Source organism: Osmerus mordax, chromosome 19 (assembly GCF_038355195.1).
Source record: "Osmerus mordax isolate fOsmMor3 chromosome 19, fOsmMor3.pri, whole genome shotgun sequence".
In the NCBI taxonomy this organism is placed as follows: domain Eukaryota; kingdom Metazoa; phylum Chordata; class Actinopteri; order Osmeriformes; family Osmeridae; genus Osmerus; species Osmerus mordax.
In genome coordinates this window covers 8,278,634-8,305,401 of record NC_090068.1, presented here as the reverse complement: position 1 = coordinate 8,305,401, position 26,768 = coordinate 8,278,634, and the positions used below count along the sequence as shown (strand labels likewise).

The following is a 26,768-nucleotide window of genomic DNA, read 5'->3' as shown; positions in this document are numbered from 1 at the left end:
CCGACTCGCTAACGAGTGCGCGAGGGGGAAATCACGCCGCCCAGACAAAGGCGAGCCCGCCACTCGGCTGGGGCTAATTTGCCTGCAGGCTGCTTAGCATTCCTCCGCCGCCAAGGGGAGTCCCCGGGAGCCCATTATGCCTAGTTTGTTGTGAATTAAATAAGCGCTGAAGTACCGCTTATTCCAATGTTATTTTAAATCATTAATTCTCCAAAGCATCTGTTTCTCACGATGGCTACAGTGTCCCCAGAGAGAGAGGGAGGGAGAACGAGAGGGGCAAACGAAGTGAGAGCGGGAGAGAGGAATCTTGCGTTTGAAACAGAGAGAGGAATATTGAGAGAGAGAGAGAGAGAGAGAGAGAGGGGGGAATATTGAGATGAGAGAGTGCATACAGTAGGGACTGTACACTGGGAGGGAAATAAGTGTTATTTTTGTGAGGGAAATCTGCCTCTCCGCATGGGAAATGTAATGGATTCCTCTCCCACACCTGCTACGACTGTGGAAATCCCTAGTATTAATAAGGTGCTAAAGGGAGAAGGATGATGGTTGATTTGCCTGTGAAAGGTTTTCTGAGGACTGTCAGAGAGAGGTTCTGTCTAGTGCTGAACATCAGTCTACCTTGCTTAAAAACACATGGCTATTCCATGTACAGTATACATATGTACAGTACAGCACAGTCCTGTACTGTGGAGGGTATACTGTTTGATGACTGGATTGGACAGGTACCAATGCAAACCAAAACATTAGTGTGTGTGAATGAATCCTGTGTAGGTCAAATTAAGTGTAGGTCAAACACAACTCAAGCAACTCTGTTTTAACCGTAGAAGCCTACGTTTTTTCCTACCACCTGACATGTCTCCCTCTCTCTCTCTCCAGTCCCTCCTGCCATCCATCCCTTCGAGTTCCCTCGCTTCTCTATCGGCCAGCGGGTGTTCATCCCCTGCGTGGTGATGTCGGGCGACCAGCCCGTCTTCATCACCTGGCAGAAGGACGGCCGGCCTATCCCGGCCAGCCTGAGCGTCACCATCGACAACATCGACTTCACCAGCTCCCTGCGCATCTCCAACCTGTCCCTCCTCCACAACGGCAACTACACCTGCATCGCCCGCAACCAGGCGGCAGCCGTGGAGCACCAGAGCCAGCTCATCGTGAGGGGTGAGGAGGGGGGGACGGAGGGAGGGGTAGAAGGGAGGAACACAGAAAGAGAGGGAGGGAGGGAGGGAGGGGCAAGGGGAGCGACTGAGCGGGTGAGGGGAAGGAAGAGGTGGGAGGGAGGTATTAAGAGTATCATATGACTCTCATAATCTCAATATCCCATTTATTTCATATCCGCTTAAACCACTGTGACATAGCAGGTTTTTGACAGTTGACCTGTTTTTGCCCTTCTATCCAGTTCCCCCTAAGTTTGTGGTGCAGCCTAAAGACCAGGATGGCATCTATGGAAAGGCTGTGATCCTCAACTGTTCTGCAGAGGGCTACCCTGTCCCTACCATTCAGTGGAAGTACTCCAAAGGTATAAACACACACACAAGCACACGCACAGAAAAGCCACACACACACACACACACACACACAGGTACACAACATCTTGTCTACCCTCCAGTCCAGATGGTTTTGCTGAATTGCAACACTGTGTGTCTTACGCGTCTCCGACGGCAAGTTTTTCTTATGAAAAAGCATCCACTTATGAAAGCCAACACAGCAAACCTAATGTCAACACAGCCTTCGGGGTGGATGGCGCTGCAACTCATAACCAACAACAAGAAGCCCAGGCAAAACTGCCAACTGTGAAGAAAGAGGTTTTCTGGGAGATGTAGTTTATTTAAGACATAATACTAGGGATCCCAAATGTGCTAGCGTGAGTGGTTTGAACTGCATTACCCATACAGTATGTTCCTCCAACAGTGGGTCTTGATGGAGATGTGGTTGATGGAAACCGTTCAAGTCAACGTACCAATAACTCTGGTATAGCTGAGTAGCTCCAACAACAGCAGTGTAATAAAACTAATACAGATCAAATTCTAATCATGACAGCTGAGTATGTAGCTGGCTGATTCTTGATTCTAATACGAGCTTTTGTTGTGCTTTGCTAATCAGACATCTTGCAAAGAAATTACTAGCACCTGCTTCAATATAGACTATGTTAAGTTTGGTTTCTCTTTTTTATATATACTTTATGACAAGTGACATAGCGGTGAGCAATAGCATTGCAGTTTTTTTCTGATCTTTTTATAACATTCATCTAATGGAAACTAGAATGCTTATATAAAACAAGAGATTTCTCTCTGTTAAACTTTTGTGCGTTTGTGTGTGTCTGGGTATGCATTTCCGTGCATCTGCGTGTGTGTTAATGCTTGTGTGTGCGTGTGTGTGTTAATGCTTGTGTGTGCGTGTGTGTGTTAATGCTTGTGTGTGTGTGTGTGTGCGTGTTAATGCTTGTGTGTGTGTGTTAATGCTTGTGTGTGTGTGTGTGTGTGTGTGTGTGCGTGTCTCCCAGGTGCGGGTGTGCCTCAGTTCCAGCCCATAGCCCTCAACTCAGGCTTCAGAGTCCAGGTGCTGGTCAACGGCTCCCTGCTCATCAAGCACGTGCTGGAGGAAGACAGCGGCTACTACCTGTGCAAGGTCAGCAACGACGTCGGCGCCGACGTCAGCAAGTCCATGTACCTCAACGTCAAAAGTAAGTCCAAAGGAGACCCCCCCCCCTCCCCCCCTACACCACTGTGTGATTGTCCGGTAGCCATTCTCTCCCAAGGTTGTGTTTCAATGTCATTACGGACGCCAAATTTCATCTTCTTGTTTATTCCAACTGCAAGACAGCCCAAGGAAGCAGCTAGTTACCGTATTATATGTTTCAAATATGTTTTATTCTTGGAATTCACAAGCAAAAATGATTTTGTGGCATGGAATCTTCCTAAGCTTCCATGAGCAGTTTTGTTAAGCTGCTCTTTGTAATGCCCATCTTTTGGTTGTGTTCTTATTTGTGCCCATGCAACCCAGACTCCCGTTTAGCTTTGATCCATAATGGCCTGTTACTGACCACATGACCAGGTGTTCCTGTGTTCATGTAGGCTGTCCCGGGCGCGCTCAGTATTGTGATATGGTGTTAAGTGTCGCGAGTCGGGTCTGTTCTGAGTCATATCTGCTCTGTGACGCTGAGGCCACTGGCTAGTCACCTCTCCCCTGGCCCTGTGCTCTCTGAGATACACACACACACGGACAGACACACACGGACCGACACACACACGCAGACACAGACACACACAGGAACGAGCAGCAGAGATCTCGGAGCGAAAAACACTGTGGCGTTTATCCGCTGAGTGGCCAAGGACTTAGCTCCCCTCCATTAAGCCCTGAAGTCTGTATGCAGGCGAGGGCTGCCATGTGGAAAGGAGGGCTGGGGGGAGGGGGGGCAGGAGAGTATACACGTTTACCCCCCACCCCCCTCCTCCCCCCCTCCTTCTAACCCATCCCTCCTGCTCTACTGGACGTCTCTCCTCCTCTGCCTCCTCCTCTCAGTGGTCTCTCCCTCAACCTCCAGACCAACATGTTCTCTCTGTCTAGGCTTACTCCTCTGTGTGTATGTGTGTGTGTGTGTGTGTGTGTGTGTGTGTGTGTGTGCCTGTGCGTGTGTGTGTGTGCGAGAGAGAGAGAAAGAGAGAAACAGTAATTTTGGAGTTTGATTTCTAGAACAGTATGAACAGCCCCTCCCTCCCCTCTCTGTCCGAGACCCTCTCTTCTCATCCCTCATCACTGTGTGTGTGTCTCTGTCTAGTCGCAGGGGCTGATGGCTGCTGACATGATTGGGGGGTTGTGCGCTAGGTTACACTTCCCTTCAGCCGGCTCCATATAAACCACCCCCCCACAGCCCCTAACAACAGAGCTATTGGACAGCAAATCAACGGAAAGGCACCTCAATTCATTTTCATTTAATTCAATTGGATGCTTCCACGAAGATAATTACTCCGACCGTCCTCTTTTATTTCCATTTGGAACACTGCCCTCTTCAGGTGGCAATGGAGACGTACAGAGAGCAGAAACTATTGTTTAGGTCCAGTCGGAGAGAAGGAGAGAGGATGAAGCCTACTTCCTCTCACAGTACATAGGGGGGAAAACATTGTCTGGCACAACACTGCCTGAATCGACAAAATCCATGATGAGCCGTGTTAGTTACAGTTGCTGTGCAGCCTCTTCATCCCGGGCCTTCTGATGCAAAGATGCTCTGGGTGTGTGTGCGCGTGCGTGCGCATGACACCCTGCAGCTCCCCATTGGCTGGGCTGGGTGCTCATGTGATCACAGTCACACGGTAGAGGGGCTTACACCCCACCAGCCCCCACCCCCCCCGCCCCCCGCCCCCCCAGCTCTTATCTGGCTGCTGCAGACCCCTCCCTGCAGAGCGGCCCTGTCTGTCTGCCTCAGACAAATACTGCTCCCTCATGACTCTGTCTTGACTGCCTCCAATACTCCCCGGTCTAATACTACGCGCACACATCCCACACAATCACAAACGCGCAGACACACCCACACACAATGCTCTACACGTAGTCAGTACACATTTACAAAGACACATCTTCAGGCCACAGCGATGCACAGACAGTGTGTTTGTGTTTATCAAGACATCATTGCCTCCTGTGCAATCTGCCCATCCTCCTGTCAATCATCTTCCCTTTCTGACGTCTTAGTCCAGCGCGCGTGTGTGTGTGTATGTATGTGTGTGTGTGTATACAATATCTGCATGCGTGTGTGTGTGTAATGTATGTCTCGTGGTGACACCCCTCCCTCAGGTGAGAGTTTCCTCTCTGGGAGGGGGGGATGGGGGCAGGTAAGGGAAGGCAGAAGGGGGAGGGGGTTGTTGTTGTGAACGTAGCCCGGATCCCGTGTTGTTTCTGAGGCTCTCCACGCTCCCTGTAACCCGAGCCTCCAGCCCTCCCATCAGGCCTGCTCCCCGGGCCGATGCGTTAACCCCCAGAGCTCGTCCCTCCGCTTAGCGGGGTGTCATGTTACGCCGCGCACACCGGTCCCAGGTGGTGCGCTACCTCCACAGCCAGTAAGCATGCTGCCGTCAGTGCAGAGCGTGCGGCTTGTTTATCCAGGCCACACCACACCGTCGGAGAGGCCTCGGCAGCCACTTAAGAGGCTTTAGGAGCCAATTAGAGAAACACCGGAGCTGACTCGCTGTGGAGTTGTCATGTGACATATAGTGTGATCTGCAGGGCTTGCTATTGGCTGCGCAGGTTTGCCTAGGTGTAGGGGAAGGCAGTTGAAGGAAACTGCACCGTCGGTACTCTGTAAAAAAGAAAAAACGCTCAATTTCATTTGGCTAAGCAATTACAAAAGCTATTTCTATGGGGTTTAAGGGCGGTTAAAAGGAGAATTAGGGTTAGAATGGCAGAGTTAAGGGTTGTGGATGACACTATATTGAATGGTAGCAACTGAAAGAAAGAACAATGGAAAAACATGCACATACTGAACTCACAGAGACGGTGCAGTTGCACACAGACAGTACACATACACACTGGAGCCATACAGGAACAAGGAGCCCTGGCTCACAGGCCCTCACTGTAGTTCAGGGTCTAAGACAGATTCCATTGGCTGAGCCTATTGTGCCCGAGTCCCGGGGAAATGAATTGCAGCTATTGTGATGTCATGGCGTGGCACTTTTATTGTTATTAGTGTCTGTGCATACGCTAATGCCTGCCTGGCACTCCTCATGTATCACCCTGTATGAACACTGTCACAGCCACCGTCAGGCTCCAGAAAGCCCTTGTGTCGCTGCAGTCCATTATGTGAAAATGCATGTGTGTGTGTGTGTGTGTAAAAGGTAGACTCACTACACAGACACCACTATCCAGCCCTAATGACCACACAGTTACTCTGTATGTGTGTTTACTAGCTTCGGCATGCGGCGTAAACAAGAGTCCTCTTCTTCTGCCTCTACCTCAGTATCTCCACCTCCAAGAACCCAGTCGTGTTCATTCATCGCCCACCCAGAGTGGGTTCTGTCAGAGTGGGTCAACGGCCTCTCAGTGTTTATCAGTGCCAATTAAGACCAATTAAGTCCATTAAACTCATAACGCACTGACGAGAGTGCCCTCGTAATCAGACTTAATTGGAGAAAAATTGTGCTGTCGCATGACCGCCAAGCTCCCTATCACAGAGAACCCCCACTTCTCTCCCTCCCTCTCTTTTAGTTACGTTTGTATAATTCCTAGCCAGACTCGCCGGCCCCTGTCTGGGGTGCTGCAGCCGGCATCATGCTCCATGTCCGAGCCAATTGTCCAGCTAAGGGAATTACTTCACCCCAGCGCCAGGCGCCCGGTCAACCAGTCCTGCCTGTGCCATCCTGCCCCCAACCCCCACCCCGTCGCCCCTCCTCCCTCCTTCCACCATACCCCTCCCACCCCCACCCGCACGCCAGGCCGTCTCTCCTTCAGCGCCCGCTCACACGGTGCCCCGGGGGCAGGAGGAGGAGGAGGGGTGAGGGGTGAAGGGGGGGGGGGGTGGTGATCTCCTAGGGAGACATTTCATCTCCGCTCCTCTCCCTCTCCATCTCCTCTGGTTGGCCCATGCCCCATTGAGTCGACCATGTACCCTGTGGCCTACATTCTGGCCCGCCAGCCAGGCTCACTGCCGGGGGGGGGGGGTGGGGGGGGTGGGTGGGTGGGGCGGGCGGGCTGGCGGGAATGGGGGGGGTGAAAGAGGCTGGAACCTCCAACAGTCATGATAGTTTCATTGTGGCTGGACAGGGGAGTACAGTATTGGGTACAGTACAGTTTCCAACCCATGGTGGAAGATTGTGGGGTGAAGTCACATACAGGATCCTGTGTTTATTCAAAAGTACCAATAGTGCCTGTACCATAGACACTGTACTGTAACACAATGCACCTGTATTAGCTGACTACACGTTTAGGAAGGTTTTGCCTCTGGGCAGATCCCAGCATCCCTTAATGATGGCATTGCTGTTAACATGACCAACATTACATTTCCTGTTAGTATCTCCCGTGTTCTGCATTGCGACATTCAGGGCCCCGTTCAGTAAACACACTCTTGTGGAAATCAGTGGCAGGCTCGTGTTCTATTCCTGGATACTATAAATGGCCCTTTCTGAGAGCAGGGATGGCGAGAGGAGAGACTGTCCAACGCTGGTTGGCATGGTAACCTGGCCAGGTGAAAGGGAGCCTTGGAGAAAGGGGGAAGGGGGGATGAAAGAGAGGGGGGTGGTTGTCTCGCGGGAGCAGCCTATCAGCAGCAGCCTATCCCAGAATCCCCTGCAGGCGTGTGTGGATCGTGGCCTGTAGTAAAAAGGAGGAGTGTGTGTGTGTGTGTGGGGGGGGGCAGAGAGATGTGGGTTAGAGAGAGACTAAGGAGAAGTGGTAGAAAGAGAGATAGAACGATAGGGGTTAGAGAGACAGGAAGCGAGAGAGAGAGAGAGAGAGAGAGAGAGAGAGATAGGGTTAGAGAGAGAGAGAGAGAGAGAGAGAGGGAGAGAGAGAGAGAGAGAGAGAGAGAGAGAGAGAGAGAGAGAGAGAGAGAGAGAGGGAGGGAGGGAGGGAGGGAGGGAGGGAGGGAGGGAGGGAGGGAGGGAGGGAGGGAGGGAGGGAGGGAGGGAGGGAGGGAGGGAGGGAGGGTTAGAGAGAGGGAGAGAGAGAGAGGAGGAGAGGAGGAGAGAGGAACCTCCTCACCTCCTCCCACTACAGGCTGCAAACACAGTACACACTGTACCATATCCTCATCCACCACAATACAGCCACTGGAACAATAACAACAGCACCAAGCCTAAAAACATAAATCCCTGCTCCTCTATCCGCTCTGACTGCATGTATTCTACTATGCCATGTTCACTTGAGTCTTATCTTGAGGAGTTATGTGAGCATATCTGGATTGTCTGGGCTTCCTAATTCACTTTAGCTGTCTAATGTACTGTCCTGGTCCTCAGTATGTACAGTGTGGTTAGTGCAGCTGAGTCTTTGCCTGGTCTCACAGTTTCAACAGGCTTTACTCAAATTATTCGCCCGATTGGAAAGGAAATATGGTGTCATTAGTGTGTATGGGTGCATATGCATGTGTGTGTGTGTGTGTGTGTGTGTGTGTGTGTGTGTGTGTGTGTGTGTGGACAATTGTTTGTGTGAGAGGCAGCCAATTCAACCATCCATCTATGCTTCATTTAAACATGTCAATACTTCTCTTAGTGCTAGATCTAATGCCTTCGAGGCACATCCTTTACATTTGCACGAACGAGCTCTGGTATAGCTGGAGGACGATTACCAAGCCTCTGGTTAATGAACTCTAACCTAATCTCCACCGGGTCGTACTGTGGCACACAGGGACCACTGTTTTTATACTGTAGTAAACCGGACAAATCTCTCATTGCTGATCAGGTTTTGGTGCATGTGTGTGTGTGTGAGAGTTGTTACTGCATAATGCGTGCATGTGTGTGCGTTCTAGTGTGCGACACCGCGTGCGTACTGTCTGTGTGTGTATTCTTGCGTTAACTATGTGTGTGTATATGTGTGGTGTATGTTTATTATTGCGTGCAGTAGACGTCGATTATATGTATTCTAGTGTTCAATACTGTTTGTTCCAGTGTGTCTTTGAGACTGCAGGGAGTGTCTCATCGATGTTCCCCAGTGGAAGCATGCCCCCCCCCCCCCTACTCCCCCCTCTGTTCGCCCCCCCCCCCCCCCCCCCCCCCCCCTCCTGACCCCCAGAGCCCAGTTCCTGTACCCACAAGTCTGCTGGATATTAAAGAAATACATCAAAAGGGCAATTAAAACTCAGTGGAAGGACCTGGCTTTTGCCTAAGGGCGCAGTGCCCAACACACACACACACACACGCACATGCACTTACGCATGCACACGCACACACACGCACATGCACTTACGCATGCACACACACACACACGCACACGCTGCTATCTACGGGAGTGCCAATGTCACAACTAGGAAACCCTGAGTACCACGCATGGACGTCTTGTTTCCTTTACAAGGTCACAGGGACGGCGTTGAGCTTCAGCCCGACGATATCAAGTGTAAACGTGCGGAGGTGTGACATCGGAAGCTTCTGGCAAACGGCTCTCCATCTTTTATGAGAAACGCTGTACATTCCCGGCTCTCTGCCACTCATCCTCTCTCTGCCTCGGCATCAGTTGCCAGCAGTGTAAACATTCCCATCCACCACCTCTCCTCTGAGGCACTTACATGACAAAAAAAAACGAGAGTACCTTCCCTCCGAGCGATAACATTTACCAAAGGCCTTAGAAGTTCTCCCACCCAACCCCCCCTCACCCCCCTCCCCATCGCCACTCCAAATGTGTCGCACTAAAAATTCATAGTTGCCATGCAAAATAAATCAGCGTGCTTTTCCATGGCGAAGGCTCAAAATGGCTGGGGAGTGAATAAGAGATGAGGCTTAAACGTTTGCAACCCCTCGCTTGTCACTCTGCATCAAATCACAGGGGCTGCGTTTCCAGTGTGTGTGTGGGGGGGGGGGGGGTGTGAGCCAGTGGGGCTTGTGTGTGTGTGTGTGTTCCTGAGTACAGCGCTGTTACACACTCCGCTGTGGGGGTAATGAGGCGTGCCTGTCGTTAGGGTGTGTTTAGTGCGCGGTCTTTAACGGCCTGTCAGAGCACACTGTACCAATAGGGACCCTTAGATACAAGCCAAGGCTGCTTGTTGTCATCAGAGTCTGGCAGCCGAACTGCACAGATGCGCTTTACCAACATCCAATATGTGGGACATTAGAATGAGCTTGTCTGCAGAATGTTAACCAGCCCTCTAAGCATCAACTGATGTCAGATGCACAATGATCTAACTCAATTAAGTGTCATTGGAGCAAAGAAATTGGATTCCTTGTCTTGTCTGTGATGTCTGGTCTTCTTAGCTTCCGTGTGACAGGTATCAGTGGGATGTTGCAGATGAATTGGATTATGGATGGAGGATTTGAGTTGGGTCTGTCCTACGTCACCGGGAAAGTAACTCCTGTTTCCTGTTTCCCTTTTTTGTTGTTGCTGTGACTCCTTCTCCCTCTTTCTCCCTCTTTCTCCCTCTTTCTCCCTCTTTCTGTCTCTCTCTCTCTCCCTCTCTCCCTCCCTCCCTCTCTCCCTCTCTCCCTCTCTCCCTCCCTCCCTCTCCCCCTCTCGCCCCCAGTCCCGGCCATGATCACGTCGTACCCCAACACCACGCTGGCCACGCAGGGCGAGGAGAAGAAGATGAGCTGCACGGCTCACGGCGAGAAGCCCATCATGGTCCGCTGGAGAAGGAGGAGCGCATCATCAACCCGGAGACCAGCCGCTACGTGGTCACCGTCAAGGAGGTGGCCGACGAGGTCATCTCCACGCTGCAGGTGCAGACGGCGGCCATCTTGGAGGGGGGGGGGGGTTGTTTCTCTGCTGGTATTCAACGGAAGTAACTGAAGGTTGATGGGATTGATGTTGTATAAGTAGGGGGATGTAATTGTGGCCTGGATGATTCCCTACGGCTGCATTCAGAGGCTCACCCCCCCTCTCCCTCCCCTCAGATCATGCCCACCGTGAGGGAGGACTCGGGCTTCTTCTCCTGCCACGCCATCAACTCCTACGGAGAGGACCGAGGCATCATCCAGCTCACTGTGCAAGGTAGAGCCCCCCGCCAGGCCCACACTGCGGCGCACTACAGCTCACTGTGTTGTGCAGATAGTCTCTCTACGTCTCGTGTGTGCGGGCGTGCTCCAACATCAGTACCCTGACCTCCTATCGCCATCTCCAGAGCCCCCGGACCCCCCAGAGGTGGAGATCAGGGAGGTGAAGGACAGGACTATTGCCCTTCGTTGGACCATGGGCTTTGACGGCAACAGTCCAATAACAGGGTTCGACATCGAGAGCAAGAACAAATCAGGTACGGGTGACCGGGATGGGGTCAAAGGGCGTGCGGCATGTGATGCAAATGATGTCCCCCTGCTGAATACCGTGGACCGTGTTACTGTAATGTAGGAAGTCATGATTTAGCAACACCTTGTACTTGAGCAAGCCTCTGTTTGGGAGAGAGAATCATCCCTAATGCGTTGTCTTGGTCGAACTGCAATAATTCAATCTGGTTGTCTCAATGCACTTAGCCAATGTTGACCTCCCTCCCCTTACTCAGTGACCTCACTAACCCCAATAAACCCTGCCCTACCCCCCCTCTACCCTTCTACCCTGCTGTGCCCTCCCCCCCCCCCCCCACAGCCTCCTGGGATACGGCCCAGAAGACCAAAGACGTCTCCCCCCAGCTCAACCAGGCCACCATCATCGACCTCCACCCCTCCTCCACCTACAACATACGTATGTTCGCCAAGAACCTCATCGGCAAGAGCGAGCCCAGCAACGAGCTCACCATCACCACGGACGAAGCAGGTAAAAAACATGATCATCACACACACATATTGGACACACACACACGTGCAGTACATGGACACACGGACGCGCGCAAACAATGTGCATCCGAAATGAGCGTCCCCGACTTCACAGTAACCAAATCAAAGAGCGAGAGATAACCGAGTGGGCAGACCAGGGTCCAGGGGGGTAGAGAGAGGGACGGGGTGAGTCCATTCATTAACAGCACAGTGACATCAGCTGCTTTGGCTCTGTTGCATTATTGAACGCACGCTGACCCTGCACTAAAAGCAAGACTTTTCAATTAGCAGCCCCCACTGTAAATGTCACACTGCGGTCAATAGACCACGGGCTAGCCGGCTTCTTTCCAAATTGCCCTCTCTACCACGCCCCCCCGCCCACCCTGCCTCCCTACCCCCCATTCCTCTATGAGACACGACTCTCTCATTTGATCCCCCGCAAACATGGCGGCCATGTTTGTTGATGAGGGGCGACTCAGGCCCGCCGCAACCCGGCTTCAAGCCCCCTTCTGTCCTCCGCCCTGACCGTGCCCCCCCCCCCTGCCTGACCAACGTGCTGTGTGCCCCCCCCCTGCCTGACCAACGTGCTGTGCGCCCCCCCCCACCCTGACCGCCGTGCTGTGTGCCCCCCCTCCAGCTCCTGACGGCCCCCCACAGGAAGTGCAGCTGGAGGCTCTCTCTTCCCAAAGCATCCGGGTGTCATGGAGGGTGAGATGATTCGCTATCTTCTCTGAGCGTGGAGGCCTGAGGTGTGGACCTGTGTGTGAGGTTCATCGCGACACCCTCGCTTATCTTCCTGTCTCTCCCGTTTTCTCTTTCGGCTCTCTCCTATCTCTCTCTATCTCTCTCTCTCTCTGTCATCTCTGCTATCTTCCTCCTCTCCATCATCTTCCTCATCGTCTCCGTCACCTCCTCCCATCAGGCCCCCAAGAAGCACCTTCAGAATGGGGCGATCCGGGGCTACCAGGTGGGCTACAGGGAGTACAGCTCCGGGGGGAACTACCAGTTCAGCGTGATCAGCATGGAGACCACAGGGGACAACAGCGAGAGCCTGATCCTGGACAACCTGAAGAAGTTCACCCAGTACGGCGTGGTGGTCCAGGCTAGCAACAGCGCCGGGACCGGGCCCTCCTCCGCAGAGGTGTCCTCCACCACCCTGGAAGACGGTGAGAATCTTGAATAGCAAAACTTTACCGTTCATTATATTTATGTTCAATGTAGCTGTTGTGTGTTGGCTGGCAGTGGCTGTATCTTGAGGAACTTAGTGAGGTTGCAGGATTGGTCCTCGTAAATCGTTTATTTAGGAAAAGTTGTGAGTAAAAAACAGAGTATATGTTTAAGATTACAACACATGGGAATAGTTAAAGCAGTGTAAGTATGTGAGAGAGACTAAATAAATGTCACAATCAATAGATATACAACCAGATATATCGACAGCCAATCCTTTATACTGTGTCTCAACGAATATGTGTCTTTATTGGGGAGCCTGTAAAATACAGTAGGCATACGTCGCCACCTGCTGGGAAGTTTTGTTACTGCCGGTGAGGCGATTGCGTCACATGACCCTGTGTTGTCATGTCCTCCTCCAGTACCCAGCCGCCCTCCAGAGAACGTCCAGGCCACGGCCTCCTCCCCAGAGATCATCTCCCTGTCCTGGCTCACCCCTCCCAAGGAGGCTCTCAACGGCAACCTGCTGGGCTTCAGGGTCATCTACTGGGCCAACCTACCAGACGGAGGTACACACACACACACAGGAGCGTACGCACATGACCCCAGCTTCATACTGTACGCTACACGCTCACATACACACTAGAATGGGATTGGCGTCATCACGTGCACGGCACTCTTACTGGCCCAACCGCAAAGGTACGCATTCTACACAAGGTACACACTGATGCAATAACCCACTTACTGGGGTCAGAAGTACATCCATCAGTTTTCATTTGTCACTCTGTCACACAGCATATTTGTTTGCGACACACCGTGAAAAAATAAGCCTTCAGAACTCAATTTTATAAATAAAAAAACATACATACTGTTAAGTAAACAACAGCCATACATAGAGTAAACAATTCCAAAGTCCAAACCCTCATGGACAGCAAGACAACGATACTTTAGTACTTAACATTTCAGATAGCTCCATATGGCTCGCAGAATACAGGATTTGAAGCAGATATTAGGAGTCGCAGTCAAACGTGGACAATGTGCCATGCAGTCTCGATGTGGAGACATGTCATGGTGATGGGTTGTGACAGCGAGGCTACCTTTGACCTCTGGTCTGTCACATCCTGTTGTTGTGACGGGCCCTGCGTGCACCCGTACAACATGACTGCTCCCAGTCTGACAGACAACCCTAGTTTGCATGGTAACAGTGAATGCCACTGAAAGACATGTTTAAAGCTGGACTGCATGCCCATATGGAACACATACTGTATGGACATCCATAATGTGACACTCTGAGGCGTTTTGAGTTCCACAATTTTGTTTTAGTGTTGATATTGAATTGTCACAAATTCTGGAGAAAAAAATCATAATTGTTGTATTAGCTCATATCAGTAGAACGATCATATCAGTAGTGTTTGGCATTGCTGTTCTGTTAATCCCGATATGATACAGACATACTACATTCCTCTTGGAAAGCAGTATCAGTTATTAACCAGCAGAGGGTGTAGTAAGCCCATGTTTTAACATGACATTGTAGTGGTGGTAAAACTGAGAGGTCTTCCTCTATCTATGCCAACAGAACGTAAATGCTACACATTTTCCCAGAGGCTAATCAATTAAATCAATTTGATTGATATCATAAACTGAAAGAGGTAGTATACATTCAAACAATTTTACAAGAGAGGAGCGGTGGACTGGACGATATAAAGACCAGCTGTCTGTGCTGGACTGGCTAGTTAGTGGCCCGACTCACAGCTCCCAGAGCAACAGTTGAAGAGACGGCATGAGGACAGTCCATAAATACTCAATCCTGGTCTAGGGAGTTGAACAAAATCCAGTCCAGTGAAACCAGAGTACGGTGACACAACTGAGCTCATCATAGCACACAGCTTCCCGGGGGGAGCAGAAGCTTTGATTACTTCTTAAAAACATCACAGTGGAGGATGACACCTGCGCTAATGAAGCGCTGGGCATCAACCAGCGATAGACAGGGGGAGAGAGTCGAACGGAAGGAGGGAGAGAGAGAGAAGGAGACTTGCAGAGCGACTCCGAGAGGTGGAAGGGAGAGAGAGAAGGGAGGGGGAGAGATGGAGACAGATAGGAAAAGAGAAGAGAGAGAAAGGGAAAGACGAGACAGACAGCTGGAGAGACAGACATCAATAATTCAACATCTCAGCCAAGGCAAAGAGATGGAGCCCAGAACAGACCTTGTCTGGGATGTCTAATCTAGCCTTTGTGGCCATGGTGTGATTGAACATGGAGTTATGTCCACAGTCGTGCCATGACATCCTTGGAAATAAAATCTTATTTCAACCCCATGTCATATACTGTGCACTGCAGTGAAAGGGTGTGTTTGCTCTGGTTACCTGGGCAGCGCTGTCAGCCACTCATCTCAGGAGGTTGAACATGCTGGGGTCTTTATTAGACGGGGCCTCAGGTGTTTGGGCTGTCTCTGTCAACGTGTTCCTTATCTCTCCCCCTCCTTCTCTTTACCTCCCTCCTCGATTCCAACCGCACCTCCATACCTCCTGGCATCCACCTTGCCCCGTCTCCCCTCCCCATCTCTCCCTCCGTTCCCTGGCTCAGAGCTGGGGGAGATCCGGAACGTGACCACCTCCAAGCCTTCCCTGGAGCTGGATGGTCTGGAGAAGTACACCAACTACAGCATCCAGGTGTTGACCTTCACCCGGGCCGGGGACGGTGTCCGCAGCGAGCAGATCTACACGCGCACCAAGGAGGATGGTACGGTCATTCACCTGGGGCCTGAGAGGGAGCTCTGTGCATCTCTATGCAGACACACCAGGGCCACGGTCGAAATGATGCAACTTTCCAGTGCTGGGATTCGAGTGTGTTGTTAGAGAAGGGTTGTATGTGTGTACACTGTGCTCGTGTGAGAGTTGCTCTACTGTAAACATAAAAATAGAAATCTGCAATGTTGTAGATTTGGTTGATATACCCCAGGGGTCTAACTAAGGTTCCTTTGTGGGTCTGAAGTCAGGTATTGCGTTTCATCTTTCCTTTGGTCCTCAGGGCTTGCTGTATGTTCTGGAAATTTGCTAGCTTGAAAGAACTGAGGAAGGACTCTTTTACAGTTTTTTGTTGAAGTGATAGAAGGTGACATCTGGTCCGGATGCCTTAAAATCAGCAGCTGAAAAGCTGCAGCCCTGGCATTCAGAAACTTTGTTGTGGTAGAGGTTTCTTTTCAGTCATAAAATGTGAGATATATTGTATTGTAGACTGTATCTGGCTACCTCAAATCTCAGGGGTAGAGAGTACTGGATGTGTAGTTTATGCTACAGTGAGTTACACCACAGTAAGGATTGACACAAGATATGTAATAATTTCCCTTTTTTACTTAATTTCCCATCAGTCCCTGGTCCTCCCGCCGGCGTGAAGGCAGCAGCGGCGTCTAACTCGGTGGTGTTTGTGTCCTGGCTCCCTCCTCTTAAACTCAATGGCATCATTAGGAAGTATACGGTCTTCTGCTCCAATCCACACCCTACGGTAAGGCCACTGGACACGGATGAGGGAAGGGGGTTTTGGAAGTTCTGGGATGTTCTCGAAGAGTTGGAGGTCTATCTAACAATCTATCATCTATCTCTCTATATTTCTATCTAAATCTACTGTATGTAAAGATTTAGCCAGATTCAGTAGGGCAGTGTTTGAGATGTTTATGATCCCAAGCCATGAGTCCTATTCCAGTGTTAGGTGACTGTGTGTGACTGTGTGCTGTGTGGTTGTGTCCCTGCGTCTCCAGGTGAGCAGTGAGTTTGAGGCAGCGCCGGACGTGTTCTTCTACCGGATCCCCAACCTGAGCAGGACCCGTCAGTACAGCATCTGGGTGGTGGCCGTGACCGCCGCGGGGCGCGGCAACGCCAGCGACATCATCACCATCAAACCCCTGGCCGAGGGTAGGTGGAGGAGCATGTTCTCTCTGCTACACAGTGGTGACACGGTCCCGGGCGAACCGTCGTGCAGCACTTCTGACGTCGGCCATTTTGAAAACAGTTCATTGAAGCTCGAGCCAAATGGTTTGAGCTTTTCCAAGGCCTGCCAGCCAGATGAAAAGCATGTGTTTCCTTACTTGTGGATTCTGTGGTGAGACCTAAGGGACTGTACCGTATCTCAACCCGAGAGCGCAGGCCGGCCCGTCAAACAGAATGCAAATGGGCTCCTGTTTTGCCCTGTCAGCACTCACGCCCTGTGGTGAGAGCTGATAAGCTGATGGTTCCCAGTGATAGGCAGCCAAGTCTCTCTGAGTCGGGACCTCTAGCTCTTATCAGGACGCTCCCATCCTGTTTGAGGCAGGCCTGATGAATGTTCTGGCTGCTCCAATCACCGCCCTCCACACACACACACACACACGCACAGACCCAGAGCCCTAACCTGGCCCGGCTAAAGTCAGAGCCCCCCTCTTGGTGTGAAAGTTTGTGGAAGGAGTGGACGCAGAGATTTGTCATTTCAACTGCATTAACTCAGACAGCAGTTTTTTAGAGCGGAACTTTGAACTACCATAGAAACCCCATTCTATTTTAACCCGGGTCAACATAGTATCTTGATTGGTTATCGTGCGCGGTTGTTACAGTGATACTGTAGCCTTGCTCATGTGAGGTGTTGTGTGTGTTTCTGTAGCCCCTGCCAGGATCCTAACCTTCAACGGGACCGTCACCACCCCTTGGATGAGGGACATTGTGTTGCCCTGTAAGGCGGTCGGTGACCCCGCCCCCACGGTCAAGTGGCTGAAGGAAACGTAAGTTGATGTGACCTTGCTGCACAGCCTGGTGACATCACATATAGGGAAGAACATTCTCCAATGTTCCATTTCTTCAAAACAACCACAACTAAGAATCCTTTGTCTGTCGCTTGTTGTTTGTGTTCGTGCTAACCATCCCACATGCATGTGATTCAGCAACGGAAGCCCCGCCCCTGCTGTGATTGACAGCCGGCGCAGTGTCCATGGCAACGGTAGCCTGGTGATCCGCACAGTGAAAGCCGAGGACTCTGGGAACTACACCTGTGTAGCCAGTAACAGCTTCGGCCCTGATAAGATCATCCTCAACCTGCAGGTTCAAGGTAAACAACATGTAGAATAACCACTATATCTGGGTAGAGCACTTGGTGTACTGAGTCTAAGATTAGTATTCAGGGGATATACAGTATATATACTGTTTACACTATGAATTCAAACTAATTATCAAAAAGTGTATTTTGTTTTGCACTATACTAACCATCTTCAATCTCTTAACTCCATAATATTTTGTTTATATATACGTATATATCATTAGGGGATTAAGACTCCTTAATATCCTCAAGGATGTCTGGATAGAATCGATAGCACCAATAACACTCTACCTCTCCCTCTGTCTTTCTCTCTGTCTCTCTCCCTTCTCTCCCTCTCCGTTCTATCTGTGTCTCTCTCCCTTTTCTCTCTCTCCTTTCTCTCTCTCTCTCTCTCCTTCTCTCTCATTTTATTCTGATTAGCTAATTTGCCTAATTAGATTAGGCTCTTTGAGTTTGAATGACATTAAGATCCTTGTGTGTTGTACCCACTCTCCAGTTCCCCCGGACCAACCACGCCTAACCGTTACCAAGACAACCACCACATCCATCACCCTGTCCTGGATACCCGGGGACAACGGAGGCAGCTCCATCAGAGGTACCTACTCAGAGCCCCCTGTTGGCGTCCCACACTGGGGACCCTGTTCTACCAAGTCTGCATATCTCCAATAACACCAACTCCATTATCTCCCCCTCTGTTTCTCTCTCTCTCTCTCTCTCTCTCTCTCTCTCTCTCTCTCTCTCTCTCTCTCTCTCTCTCTCTCTCTCTCTCTCTCTCTCTCTCTCCCCCCCTCTCTCTCTCTCTCTCTCTCTGTCTCTCTCTCTCTAGGCTACATCCTGCAGTACTCAGAGGACAACAGCGAGCAGTGGGGGAACTACGCCATCAGCCCCAGCGAGCGTTCCTACCGGCTGGAGAACCTCAAGTGTGGAACCTGGTACAAGTTCACCCTGACGGCCCAGAATGCAGTGGGGCCGGGACGGATCAGCGAGATCATCGAGGCCAAGACCCACGGGAAAGGTACGCACACGTCCCTCCGCGAGGGGCTCCCATTTCATCCCGACTCCTCACATCCGCGACGAGTCCTCGCCGTGCCGCTGCCCCCGACTCTGATCCACGGTGTCCTCCTCTCTCTCTCACCCCAGAGCCTCAGTACTCCAAGGACCAGGAGCTGTTCACCAGCATCAACGCCACGCGCGTCAGGCTCAATCTGATCGGCTGGAACAACGGCGGCTGCCCCATCACGTCCTTCACCTTGGAGTACCGCCCGGTGGAGTCGCCGGCGTGGACCACGGCCCAGCGCACATCGCTGACCAAGAGCTACATCCTGTACGACCTGCAGGAGGCCACCTGGTACGAGCTGCAGATGAAGGTGTACAACAGCGCGGGCTTCGCCGAGAAGAGGGTCAAGTTTGCCACGCTCAGCTACGACGGCAGTGAGTTTCCCAACAGACTTCCAGTTCCAGTTTTGATCCGTCGTGAGGCCTTTCTGCTGTGTTTTTTGTCTGTGTGGAGAGCGTGTGGAATGTGTGGAACTCGCTGTTCTCGTCCTGTCATGGGCCTTAGGAAATGTGGGGTATTGGTAGTGAAGGATCTGTTACAGGATGACAGACTGAGTGACTTTGATGAGATGCCTTTTACCAATCCCATCCCCCTGGAAATTCATTTCCAGCTGTCCATGGGTAGCATCAGACCATATTATTTAAGACCTCCAAAGAAAGGGACATAAATCCCCATTTTCATATCAGCAGAGCTGCAGGGTTCGTCTCACTGGTGTTAAAGTGGCTGTCTACTGCCAGTCTCTCCGACCCCGCCCCCGCCCCTCACCCCAAACCCCTCCAGCCGCGGGGGGCTCAGGTCGTGCTGATGAATCGGGCAGTAAAGTACCTCCCCGTTTTCTGCTGACTCCGGAGGCCGCGGCTGTTTTGTCTGCTGCTTTTTATGACGCCTCCATCAGCCCTGTATCGAGCGAGGGCGCATTCATTATATGACTCTGGTGAGGGGGGCATAGATGAGCAATCACCTGCCAGCACCCCCCCCCCCCCCACACACACACACACACACACACACTCCTCCCACGCTCAACCTGGCAGACCTCTCCCCCCTCCAACCCTGTCTTTCGGTGGTTCAGCAACTGCCCCTGCCATCAGAACAAACCCCCTGGTTCTTGACCCAGGGTTCGTTTGTCTCCACCTGTGCCAGACATCCGCCTCTACTTCCGCCCTCACCCCTCCCGAGCCCCATCGACCCGTCCAGGAACTGTGAAAGAAGGAGGTGGTGGTTGGTGGGGGGGAAATTGCTGAGCGTCGGTTCAGCTGAGAAGGATGAGTTCATCTCTTTTAAGTAGCGCTTCAGTCAACTGGGCATTATTGCCTATTCTGCAAAAGGTCAGGTGCTGATTGCAGCACAGTTCAGCAGCTTGCCGGTCCGGGCCGTGTTGTGTGATTGGAGAGAGAGACATTACTTTGGGATGCAAGCTGCAGAGGCACTCGGCTTCTAACAGGCGCTTGCCGCATGTTTTAAACATTAACACAAAGGTCATTTGCTGTTTAACATTCAGCAACCACAAACCCCATATGGACGTATTTCTATATTTTGCTTCGAACTTTCGAATTTCTGGTCTCAACATTTGATCAATCGGTTTGCCTTTCATGCATTTTATGTCATTACTATTATGGATGATTATGATGATGATGTTTAGTATTAAAACGATCCCAGTGCGTGGCAGTTTTCTGATGAGAGCGCTCCACACAGGCACCATCGCCCCTCTGGTCAGGGCTCCAAACGGGCCTCCGGAAGGCAGCTCGTCAGGCAACGAGGGTCTGAAGATGATGGTGACCATCTCCTGCGTGCTGGTGGGCATCGTGCTGGTCTTCACCCTCCTGCTGGTGCTGAGGAGGAGGAGGAGGGAACAGAGGCTCAAGCGGCTGAGAGGTGAGAGGTCACCGCATACATTCCAAAACGAATATTGTATGTCATACGTCTTCTTTTTTCATCTTAACTGAATTGTTGGTCATTCATTTATCCTGTGTGGTCTTTAGATGCTAAAAGTTTGGCTGAGATGCTCATGAGGTAAGAATCATCCAGAAGTTCAATGCATTTCCGCAAACTATAGTTGTATAATGTATATTCTTATACTATTCGTATACAACTGCACCAATAAAACATTAGTGTACTGGTATGAGAGGCATTACAGTGAAAGCTTCCAGTAACTGACACTTGAATGGCTCTCCTGTGTTCTCTCAGTAAAAACACCAGACCAGCAGAGACCATTAACAAGCAGCAGCAGACCCTGCGAATGCACATCGACATCCCCCGAGCCCAGCTCCTCATCGAGGAGAGAGACACCATGGAGACTGTTGGTGAGTGGAACTCAATAAATATCATCCCAGAAATACTGAAGTCTACTTCAAACGACAGGAAGCCCTCTTATGACTTTCTCAGTAGCATGAATATTGCCGTCTGAACATTCTTCCTTTCGGGCCGTGTTTGGATGTGCGCTATGAAGTCAGAGACAATACACCGATACACTTTTGGGTTGTCGATGCTTCAGTGTGTCAGTGTCTAGACAGAGGTGGTGGATTCCTCCAGATTCATGTGGAGGACTAGGTTTGAGAGTCCTCTCTTCTCTCCCTCCCCCCAGACGACAGGTCCACCGTACTGCTGACGGACAACGACTTTGGGGAGACCCAGAAACAGAAGTCCTCCACGGTGACGCACACAGTCCACTACCAGTCCCTGTCCCAAGCCACCGGACCACTGGTGGACGTGTCCGATGCCAGACCTGGAACCAGTAAGTCCAGTACGGACACATTTAATTTCCTTTGGTAGAATAGCGTTTGTGTTTGGTCGGAGGAGAACCTCTAGACAACCGCCAGACAGGTGAAAACAAACTATAACGTACGGTTTGTCTGTCGAAATATGACTGTACTAGAAAGAAAGCTTTTAAAAAGGTACATGTGGCCTGTCTGTCTTTAGTTGTACACCAGACTGCAGTATGTGTCTGTGTGTTCGTTAGCTTGTTGACAAACAAGAGGACGGTTCAAAGGCAATTTGGAGCTGGGTCGACCTGTGCTCCACCTCTCTCACCCACTCAGTTCCCTCCCTCTAATTGAAGATAATTGGGTGTGCTGGTTACGCTCTGACTCCAGCAGTCCTGAGACATTGGGGATGTAATTAGCACCTCCGCTACCCCCTCCTCTGATGGTACTGGCAGTGAGGAGCCAGTGTACGCACGTGCTCCACATTACATTCATGTTACAATAAGTTCCTTTTTACACCTTCATTCCATCCCTCTCAGAGTTGTCTGTGTTGACAGATGCATTGGTTAGATTATGCTCCACAGAGAAATGCATGTAGGTGGTGTTTTGTCGTCTATAGGTGCCTTATTGAACATCATCTTTTATATGCAATCTTGACTTTTATATGCTGTACATATACCTTTCCCAAGAGTGACATTTTGAATGTCAATGTAGAAAATTCTGGAAGTAAACAATTTAATAGCTGAGTCCTTATTGATGCAGTTTGGCAATGAAATCAATTAGCAAGCATCCACTTTAGCACATTAAGCCCTGTAATTATTCACATGTCAACAGAACAGTATTTTAACCCTTGGTCGGATGCAAGGACATTGTGTCCTTCTCTCTATGACGTAACGCAGTGCTTCCGTGTGCACTGTGACGTAACATCTGACTCCTCCCTCCTCTCAGACCCCACAGCTCGGCGTACCGCCAAAGCTGGCCCTGCCGCTCGCAACCGCTACGCAAGCCAGTGGACCCTCAACAGGCCACACCCCCCTGTCTCCGCCCACACGCTGAGCACTGATTGGAGGCTTCCCACGCCCAGAGTGGCAGGTTCTGTGGACAAGGAGAGTGACAGCTATAGCGTCAGCCCATCTCAGGACACAGGTGAGCCAACGCATTCCAGACCCTACAACACTTCCTGTTACCCATCTTATGATTAACACTGGCCTCAACCCATGCCCTGTAACACCAGTCATTTAATAACTGCTACTATACAACACTAAGCAGCCCTTGTACTGAACCATGCTAACGTTAGCGGCTAACCTCTCCACTAACCTGACCTCTAACCCCGCCTCACGCATCAGACCGGGCGCGGAGCAGCATGGTCTCCACGGAGAGCGCCTCCTCCACCTACGAGGAGCTGGCGCGGGCCTACGAGCACGCCAAGATGGAGGAGCAGCTGCGCCACGCCAAGTTCACCATCACCGAGTGCTTCATCTCCGACACGTCCTCGGAGCAGATGACGGCGGGCACCAACGACTACACGGACAGCCTGACCTCCAGCACGCCCTCCGAGTCGGGCATCTGCCGCTTCACCGCCTCCCCGCCCAAGCCCCAGGACGTCAGCCGCGTCATGAACATGGCCGTGCCCAAGGCCCACAGACCGGGTGAGGCCGAGCTGCTGGTTGGCTAACTGACCTGGGCCTGCATGACTAATGTTTTAAAATGGCCTTGCTCTAATGCTGGGACTCACAAACAGGTTCCTTAACTCCTAACTCTTAACTCACAACCCTAAAATCACTGAGTCCTGACTGAAAGAGTGTGGAAAGATTAAGACTTTTCACAGTGTTCTGTACCATTTAATTCTGATATGGTGTGTTTTGTTAACTGCAATGTATTCATTTTGCAGACTACAAATGTAATAAGGAAAAAAACACTCAAAACACAATGCGGGTCACTCAGACCAAACCAATCAATTCAAAGTCATTCCCCTCTCCCTTGTAAATGCCAGCGTCTGCATAGTAGGCCAAACAGAACATATCCCAGGGGTTGGGCTACGTAAATATTTACTGCTGATAGATCCTCTGTTCTGAAAATAATGATCTGGTAAGCTATAAAACTGCAGCTGTAAATATGAAATTGTGCACTACTTCTCTCTTATTAAATCAAATTGGATACTGATTGTTAGATTCTTGCGGTGTGCAATAGTGTGCACAGGTATGCCACAGGAGAAACACATTTGAATCTTTTATACTGAACATTGAGATCAACAAATGAGATTCTGTCTATTTCAGTTAAGGTTAATCATAGAGATGTACAGTAACTTACACTCATTTCTACTCTAGCGTTATATATTTAACACAGATCTATTTTAACTGAACTCCACTGCAATCTTTAATCCATAGCATTACTTATTTATGTTATGGATAAGCAACAGTCTTCAGTTTTCCCCCTGATACAATAAGCATAATGGAGCCAGAGGAAATTGAAGACTGGAAGATATCACCGTTTAATTTAATGTTGGTCTAGGTCAATGTGAGACCAAGGACACAGTCAGCTTGTACAGCACTAGGAGAATATCTAATGGATGCGGAAAATGGAAGAGTATGACTTCAGTAAAGTCAAAGGAGAGAGGTCTAGTTTCAGAATGTGTCTGACTGGTATTGTATGATAGGGAGTTGCTGTGGTAGATGTGTTGAGCTAGTCCAAAACAGGCTATTTGTCTAAAAAAGTCAAATAACATAACAGCAAAGCTACCATCCTCTCTCCTCGGTGTTCAAATTCTGAATTTGAAGAATTGTACTATCTTCAATGGACCATATCTTGGAATGTTGAACATGTTCTAGATATTAACCACTGTGCGTTCTCTCCTCTCTCCTGTAGGGGGCGAGCTGGTGCACCTGCCCCCATACCTGAGGATGGACTTCCTGCTCAACCGTGGCATGTCATGCTCGGGGACATCCAGGGGCGGAGCCAGCGGAGAGGGCGCGATGGGCCAGGCGTGTCTGGAGCCTCAGAAGAGCCGCTCCCTGAAACGCCCCTCACGCATGGCCCCCCCTACGCCCACTGAGGCCCCCCAGGCCAGCAGGGACCCAGTGGCCCAGTGGCAGCCCGGCTCAGCTGCCACGCTGCCCCACAGAGAGGGCTCGGAGCTGGCCCAGGCTGCCAAGCTCAGCACCTCCCAGGAGTCCCTGCTGGACTCCAGAGGACACCTCAAACCGAGCAGCAACCCCTACGCAAAGTCCTACACGCTGGTATAACACCAGGAGCACGGGGCCAGACTCAGACTCACACTAACACTGGACTTAACACTCAAGTGCAGTAAACTGACTCTCACCACGCAGTCCTGTATATACGTTCCCTTTTCTTCAACGAGGGGTCACTTTTACTAATCTCCTTTATTATTTATTTTGGAGCTTTCTTTCCTTTCTTGTTTGTTTTTTAACTCGTGAGACAAATTCACTCATCTGAAGTGACTCCAGGGGGAGCTTGCCAAACTAATTGCGTTATGAAGGGAGCATTATTTATTCTTTATTATTCTTGTTAATTCTTAATGATTAATTCGTGATTATTAATTGTTGGTTGTCAAATATTAATGATTATTAATTATTGATTACAAACAATCAATTATTACATTATTACCATTACAACAATGTTTTCATAAAAACCTGGACAACAATTTTCTGGAGTGGGAGACATTTTTTTTCTATGGAAATTACTTCTAAAACACTGACTTAAACTTTGGAGAATTCTGGGCATGAAAGCAATCGACACCAGTCCAAACTCAGCTGTCAGCTGCTCTCAAATTGTTACTTTTTTGAAGAAAAAAAAATCTATTTCCTATGGATGCATGGTGACTGACCAACTAAAGACAATGAGCATTCTGACCAGGACTGGACAGCCCAGTTGAGCATTTTGTCACACTATGAAATGATCCAATGTGAAGATTTATTATTCTTATTACTATAAATATATATATAAAAAGAGAAATCACTTTTATTTGTGGATATTACAGGGAAGAATTGATTTGGTTAATAAAGTCCTTAGTCATGTTTGCACATATCTCGTTTTGATTAGGAAATCAAGTCTCTGTTGATCTGTGTCCCATTATCTGATGGTGCAATATGAAAAAAGATATGAAAATTATATGAATACTATTGATCTATACTATACTGTATTGAAAAAAAAGAACTTATGTTGTGAGTATACTTACAGGGCAGGACAAACTCCAGCTATGTATTCAGGTGTAGTTTACCACTACTAATTTGCCAGGGTGGTAGACGATGTTAGCTAGAACAAGGAGGGTTAGAGATAACGGTTTGCACTTCACGACACCCAAAACAGTGTCCAGGCTGAGGCCTCTATTCTCAGTGCACTAGGTAGAGTCTACAGGGCTCTCACTCCTGATCCGTAGACCTATTGCTGCTGCACTGCAGTGACACTCCTCTACAGGGAAAACTTGAGACAATCCAATACAACCCCCCCCCCCCTTCAAACCAAACGTAAAAGTCTATGAAAATACAGTATCTAAAGTGTGGATATAAGAAGCTGTTTTTGTTGTTGTCTACCCTGGCCCATTTTTGTTCTTCTTAATTATTTTCTTTTTTTTAGTCCTGATGGGAGAGTTTGATAAGAATGCTGTGAGGTCTTTATGCCAGTTTCTATGGGTTAGTTGAATTACTTGTCTTCATTATGATATTCCTTTTAACAAATATGTCGCTTTTTATTTTTAACATGGGTGTTCACTATGGTGGCACTAAAATAAAGAGAAACTAACACAGAGTTACAATTTGATTAATAAAAAGGCTGTTCCCCAAATCTTCCTCCACAGTTTGACATGAATGACTGGTGATGGCATAAAAACAGACAGAGCTTGATGCCACGGCTCCCACATCTAAAGTGAATATGAACTAGATTCATCATCCATCACTTTTTATGTACCAGCACTCATGCATCTCACAATACTCAAATCTCTATATTAAAGTATTGTTTGTACCAAAGACATTGATCCTTTTTCCCGTTGCGATGGTGGTTGAGATTTCCCTCACAGATGCTGTCACACACACCTTAACTTGCAGGTGGCAGTCCTGCCGAGTATGGTACACACACACACACACACACACCATAATGCCATTCCGTACCATGAGTCCCAACTCCCCATCTTCTGGAGGTTGTCAGTTTATGTTCCTGCAATCATGTCTTGCTTTGTTAAACATCGAACAGTTACTAATCTGTACGTTTCACTATCCTGATTCCTCCTGATCTCATGTGTGCTGGTCTTCAAGCAGGGAGAGCGTGATCATGGAGCATTTTGTGTCAGGGCAGAATGGATGGGCAGGGTCACACCATTGCCAAGCAAAGGATCCTGATGTTCCTGCTGGTGTGTGAGTGTACATGACAGTAAGAATATCCATCCGTCACGGCAAGTCTTGTTCCAAG

General features: G+C 49.8%; 1 protein-coding gene across 1 annotated transcript in view; it reads left to right on the top strand.

Annotated features, from left to right (window-relative positions):
* Window positions 1–24,589, top strand: part of dscama (Down syndrome cell adhesion molecule a) — a 61,633-nt gene extending 37,044 nt beyond the window's left edge. The window contains 26 exon segments of the mRNA XM_067256979.1: window positions 877–1,155; window positions 1,394–1,513; window positions 2,498–2,677; window positions 10,145–10,249; window positions 10,252–10,340; window positions 10,515–10,611; window positions 10,742–10,870; window positions 11,200–11,367; window positions 12,004–12,074; window positions 12,289–12,532; window positions 12,956–13,102; window positions 15,117–15,272; window positions 15,901–16,034; window positions 16,288–16,441; window positions 17,163–17,280; window positions 17,440–17,603; window positions 18,088–18,186; window positions 18,418–18,606; window positions 18,732–19,022; window positions 20,341–20,520; window positions 20,628–20,658; window positions 20,833–20,948; window positions 21,230–21,379; window positions 22,296–22,493; window positions 22,694–22,996; window positions 24,213–24,589. Coding sequence (XP_067113080.1) covers window positions 877–1,155; window positions 1,394–1,513; window positions 2,498–2,677; window positions 10,145–10,249; window positions 10,252–10,340; window positions 10,515–10,611; window positions 10,742–10,870; window positions 11,200–11,367; window positions 12,004–12,074; window positions 12,289–12,532; window positions 12,956–13,102; window positions 15,117–15,272; window positions 15,901–16,034; window positions 16,288–16,441; window positions 17,163–17,280; window positions 17,440–17,603; window positions 18,088–18,186; window positions 18,418–18,606; window positions 18,732–19,022; window positions 20,341–20,520; window positions 20,628–20,658; window positions 20,833–20,948; window positions 21,230–21,379; window positions 22,296–22,493; window positions 22,694–22,996; window positions 24,213–24,589 — 4,289 coding nt within the window.
* Window positions 24,590–26,768: the final 2,179 nt, after the last annotated feature.